Source organism: the organism of the source record quoted next, unplaced genomic scaffold (genome assembly GCF_019419815.1).
Source record: "Pyrus x bretschneideri cultivar Hongxiangsu unplaced genomic scaffold, Pyrus_bretschneideri_v1 Contig36, whole genome shotgun sequence".
NCBI lineage: Eukaryota > Viridiplantae > Streptophyta > Magnoliopsida > Rosales > Rosaceae > Pyrus > Pyrus x bretschneideri.
This window is the reverse complement of record NW_025999679.1, coordinates 694,856-700,895: the sequence shown is the minus strand read 5'-3', so window position 1 is coordinate 700,895 and position 6,040 is coordinate 694,856. Positions and strand designations below refer to the sequence as shown.

The following is a 6,040-nucleotide window of genomic DNA, read 5'->3' as shown; positions in this document are numbered from 1 at the left end:
TTGGGGATCACAAGAAATTAACCCTAAGCCTAGATAGAAAGAACAATAAAAGCAACTTGTTAATGAAGGAAGAGGAGTTTGAGGTATCAGCGTTGAGCAACTAATTAGGAAGAAGTTTAGATGAATTGATAGGGAACTAGTAGTAGTTTACTTGGACAAGAATTTTGAACGATTTGGGTATCAGCGTCGAGCACTGAATACTGAAATTAACTGCCTGGTGGTGTTATAGGATTACTAACAGAAGATATATTATGGAGTTAACAAAGGTAGTTAAAGAAAACAATTTGTTTGCATTGCATGGCATATTGCATTACTTGTTAAGCTTTTATTACATTGATTGCTGTAATGTGGAAGAAAAATGGAAAACAAACTAAAGAATATATCTGTAGAGTTTATTCCAACTAATGACATGAGCTTCCTTTCAAAGACTTCTCTGTCTGACACTGACAGACAAATTAAATTGAGTCTCCCTAACGATAAGGAATTAAGAGCAAGAAATGCTCCCAATTAACAAAACCCTATATCCATCGAAGTACGTATGTAGATGCTAATTAGTTGATACCACACATCTTCACAAATCGTTATAGGAAGATGTGGCTGCTACTGGTATATATCTTCTTCATTTCTTTTCATTCATTCCAAGTGTGTTCTTCACGCTGTCCATAGCACCGTGTGCCATGTTCATCACTTGCTCTCCAGTCTGTGGCAATTGAGAATAGCTCTATCAGAAAGTTTACAAGATTTATTGATGACCGTCCCACTTGTTTGTATTATAGTCAGCATGTGTTTGAAAATTATTCGAAAATGTTTGAGGGATCAAAATTTTAGACCACATTAGCTGATTTCTAGGCAATTTACGTGTTTATAGACAGCTGAATATACAAATTGATGTAATAAGTGGATTTGACCCTCACATAATTTGTGATCATCTAAACTTAATTAGTTTAGTCCCTTAAGCATCACTCAAATTCTCATGCATGTCAAAAGAGTGAAGGAGTTAACAATTAATCAAGAAATATTTATAACCTGCTGAAGAAATCCAGCACTTTGGTCATTTCCATGCTGAGCAGACTCCTTGGCTGACTGAGCTGCATCAGCTGTTGCGTTCCTAGCTTCATGTGCTGTTTCCTGTGTGGACCGCATCCACTCTTCTGCCTTAGCCTGCACCAACAACATAAAACATATGGCATTGTATCACATATACAGCACGAGTACGATGGTCATCTAATAAATTACGTTCTGCAGCTTAAAGGTGTTCTTGCACCCACGCACTTGTCTTATTTCCCCACTCACTTTATATCCATTTGTCATGAACATTTTCAATAGTCAACGGGTGAGAGAATATGACAGGTGGGTGGAAAAAACAGCACCCTGCTTGAATTGAAAACATCAATCTCATACCTGGCCCTGGCCTTGGGATTGGCCTGCATTGAATGGTTGCTGCATGCTGGACATTTTCTCTCAAAAATTTATTAATGAGAATACTTGTGGTTTTCTTAATGATGTAAACGTTTTCTTGATTGATGTAAAACTGGGATTGGAAAACGTCTATATATACACTAAGTTATGGTTCCAATTAGCAGTGGGACATGGATTTGGGAGCGAGTCTATCTGCAGCGTGTATTTCTGCTGTTGAAATGGGGCATTTAGTGAAAATTAGTAGGGCAAGTTCCTATTTTTGGCATGGTCCTTCGAATGGAAAGGACTATGCACCACTAATCACTCGCTTGGGGACGAGAAAAACTTGAGTAGGAACTTTTATATAGCATGATATGATATGATGAGTGAAATATATTGTCTATAATTAAAACAAAACATGTGTTACAATCTTACAAAATTTGAATCAGACATAATTTCTTTAATACGTAGTTATCTTATGTTTATTGAACAGTGTTTACCACTCGCTCTGCCACGTGACATAGAAACTTATAACTCAAATTAAAAGAACTTTTAGAGAAAATGTTTTTAGATCCAAAAGTACTTGAAGTGCTTCCTATAATAGAAGCACCAGATGTGCTTCTTGTAGGAAGCGCTTCGAGTGTTTTTCTAAGATTCACTTACTAAGGATTGGATTCAAAAACATTTTCACTAAAAGCAGTTTCAACCATTTTAAAAGCATTTCCAAATCTCTCTTTTAGGCGTAGAGAGAATATGTGAGAGGTGTATCTTCATTTGTCATTGATTCCTTTGAGAGTTAGAGAGACGTCGCTTGATAAATACCCAGGTTAGAGTATTTATAGAGATGTTGAGAGTCCTTTTATGGAAAGTAATCTTCATTAAATCCAAAAACTATCTAGGAGATATCCAATTTTCTTAGGATTAGGACTACTTGCATAATCCCCAAGATATCATAATTTGACTTGAATTAGGATTTCCTTACTTGGGATACAAGTACTTTAATAGGCGTTAAGCCTAGCCTGGCAAAAGTTTGGCAGGGTCCATGGCTTCAGGCATTCCAATCCTTCTTGCCAAGTGTCATGTGCTCAGAAAATCATGGTCCCATAGTGGTGATGGTTGCAACTCCCAAATGAGCGGACGGGAAGAGAGTCGAGAGACGATGATGAGTGGATGTCGTGTGGTGGTTGGCTACTATGATGTCGACACAGTCGAATTCGAATCGACTCAATTACTCTTTGTCTCAAGAAGTCGAGTAGAGGTGGGAGGGAGAATGAGAAATGGAGAAAGAAAGATAATTAGATCATGCCATTAATTGTATGTTAGGAATGGGTTAGTCCACCTCGTAAATACCCTCGCCCCGACCTGCATATCAGTCCCTGTTTACCCACCCTTAGTTCTCTCCCTCAATACAAAGAGATTTCTCCCAGATTACACGGGATCCATCCTAAACTAGGAAATCCTAAATTATAGGAAACTATACAAGTCAACACTCCCCCTCAAGTTGGTGCATATATGTTACACATGTCTAACTTGTCTAGAAACTTAGAGAACTTTTCACTAGAAACTGCTTTGGTGATGATGTCAGGTATTTGATCTTTTGTTCTAATTAGAGGCACTTCAATTATTTTACCTTCTAACTTTTCTTTAATAAAGAACCTCTCAACCTCTACATGTTTAGTTCTATCATGTTGCACTGGATTATGAGCAATATCACAAGCAACCTTATTATCACAAAACAACTTCATCGATTGACTATGTTTGACACACAAATCTTGTAGTAGTAGTTTAAGCCATAAAATCTCATAAATACCAACGGCCATACTTCTGTATTCTGCTTCTACACTCGACCTTGCTACTACCCCTTGCTTCTTACTTCTCCAAGTAACCAAATTTCCACCAACAAAGGTGAAGTAACCTAATGTTAAGCGCATATCATCACTCGAACCAACCCAATCAGCATCTGCATAACCTTCAATACTAAAATGACCATTCTTCTTAAATAAAATCCTTTCCCCAGACTTCCTTTCAAATAACTCAATATTCTCATAACTGCATTCATGTGTTGTTCTCCTGGATCATGCATGTATTGATTAACAATACTCAAGGCATAAGCAAGGTCTGGTCTCGTATGTGCCAAATACATTAATCTTCCCACTAACCGTTGACACCTCCCTTTATCTACTAGTACTTAGTTCACATCGAACTGTTGTAATGGTCAATTAAGATTTACAGGCAAGGACAACAAAACACGGACTGTATTGATCTTGGCCACAAGGGCAAATGTATCTGTATAGTCAATTCCATATTTTTTAATGTATCCTTTTGCTACTAGTCTTACCTTGAAGCGATCCACCATCCCATCAGCTTTGTACTTCACCATATAGACCCATTTACATCCTATAAGTTTCTTGCCAGCTGACAAGTTTGTGATCTTCCAGGTAGCATTCTTCTTCAAAGACTTCAACTCTTCATTCATTGCTGATTGCCAACATGGATCAGCTAAAGCCTCATGCACACTGTTAGGAATAGATATAGTAAATAATTAACGCACAAATGACTTATTTGATTCTGACAGGTGACCAGTAGACACATAATTACTTAACGAGTATAATACATTAGACTCAGGGTTGGGCTTACTCACCGGATACCTAGTTTTGCATTTAGGGTTAGCCTCATAAGTAAGTTTAGGAATACCTCAGTTGACGTGATCAAGGAGATGACATGGTGGTGGTGCATTCGGGATCGAAGATGATTAATTATGGTTATTGGGACTCAAGATCGACTGTGAGGTAGCTAGCAGCACATGACTGTTCGATGGCGAGGAAATTGGCAGTGAGTTATCTAGCTATGTCAACTCGTCCATTTCAAGGTTTTCAACATTGTTTCCATGTGAATGATCATCAATTGTCTCCAAGACATTACCACTCAGTTCCAATTCATTCACATCATTATTTTCGTGTGAATGATCACCACTTATTTCCAAGGCATCACCACTTAAATCCAAATCATTCACACTATCTATATCTAGAATAGTATAATCAAGAGTTTGAACTTCTGTCTGATTCTCCCCCTAAAGTGAAGAATCAGGATTAGCAAAGTACATATCATTCTTATGAAACACAACTGTAGACATCAAAATTTCGGTGAAATGAATGTTGACCAATAATTAAAAATTTCAACGCTCACGTGTCACATAAATTTTACATGTAGCGTGTGACTCAACGAAAAATCGAAATAAATTGGAAAAGTCATCAAATAGGACACGTGTCAATATCTGGCAGAAATGATTTATTTCATTTGATTATTTAAATCCAAAAATCAAGTTTTGGAATTCTATAAATAGGAAGCCAAGGCATTCATTTTAAAGGAAAGGAAAAAAAGAGAAATTTACATTACACCAAAACCTTGAAGCCTTGAAACTCTAAAGCTCTCAAGCAAATCCCGAAGGATCAAGAAAGCACTTTTCGTTCTTCGTCAAATCCTCCTTCAAGATCAAGCCCCAACGGCCCTTGAAGAATTCCCACCAACTCAAGATCAAGCCCCGACAGCCCCTTGAAGAAAGTGTTCATCATTCATCATCCGTTCATCCTAAGATCAAGCCCCAACGGCCTTTTGGATCAACAAACTCATACACCCATTCTTCAAGATCAAGCCCAACGCCCCTTGAAGATCCATTCATCAACTGTTCATCCTTAGATTAAGCCCTGACGACCCTTTGGATCAACAATTCATCCACAAACCTACACCCTACGAAGATAGAATCAGATGACCAAATTACAAAGAGATTGTAACCCTAAAAATCATTAATACAAAAAATATATTTTGTACACTTATTCTTGTTTCTTGTTTCAGGAATTTTTCGTGTTTACAAATTTGGCACGCCCAGTGGGACATCTCTACCTCTCATCTCTATCCTCAAATCATCGAAAAACGCAAATGGCATCAAGAAAGGATCAAGCTGTTCCTACAATCAAAGAGAAGAACAAGAACATTATCGCCGCAACTGGTGATATTTCGGGCATCACAACCCGAAGTAAGGCAAGAGCTCTTTTTGCCATGGCTTCCACCCCTGCATTAACTCTGTCAAAGGAACAAGAGCACCTGAGGCACGAGCCTGTGATCACCCTAGCCTCGCTAAGGGCATCAAAAGGGGAGAGCCCGAGGAAATACTCAGAGTCCCTACTCTCCGACGCTGATTCGAGCGGCAGTACAACCATGCAAGTCATGACCACTTGAGCAACTTCAATCGAGGAGCAGCTAGCTCAGATGAATGAAGCAATTGTAAAGCTCACACGGACTGTGGAAGAGAAGGACTTGTAGATTTCCGCACTCGTCAACCAACTAGATACGCGGCCTGACGTGAAAGTCGACCCAAATGTTGGCCTAGTAAAGAAAGAAGTCAACGAAGAAGAGGAGCCTCCAGCAGAGAAAGTCGAAGAGAAGCTAAAGCTAGACCAAGCAACAGCGTTCATGGGATCTCTCTCTATCCAGCAACTACAAGAGATGATTGCAAGCACTATCAAGACACAGTACGAAGGAAGCTTGCATGACTCCGTACTGTACTCAAAGCCTTACTCCAAGAAGATTGATGCTTTGAAGATGCCAAGGGGTTATCAGCCCCCAAAATTCATGCAGTTCGATG

The 6,040-nt window shown here is 38.8% G+C and overlaps 1 protein-coding gene across 1 annotated transcript; it reads right to left on the bottom strand.

The window, feature by feature from the left end:
- Positions 1 to 298: 298 nt before the first annotated feature.
- On the bottom strand, positions 299 to 1,546 carry LOC125480789 (late embryogenesis abundant protein 1-like). Its single transcript, XM_048591896.1, has 3 exons — positions 1,402 to 1,546; positions 1,027 to 1,161; positions 299 to 700 (listed from the first exon to the last, which is right to left on the bottom strand). Exons 1-3 carry the CDS (start codon positions 1,453 to 1,455, stop codon positions 620 to 622), a joined length of 270 nt encoding a protein of 89 aa, XP_048447853.1. The 5' UTR covers positions 1,456 to 1,546; the 3' UTR covers positions 299 to 619.
- Between the last annotated feature and the right edge of the window lie 4,494 nt (positions 1,547 to 6,040).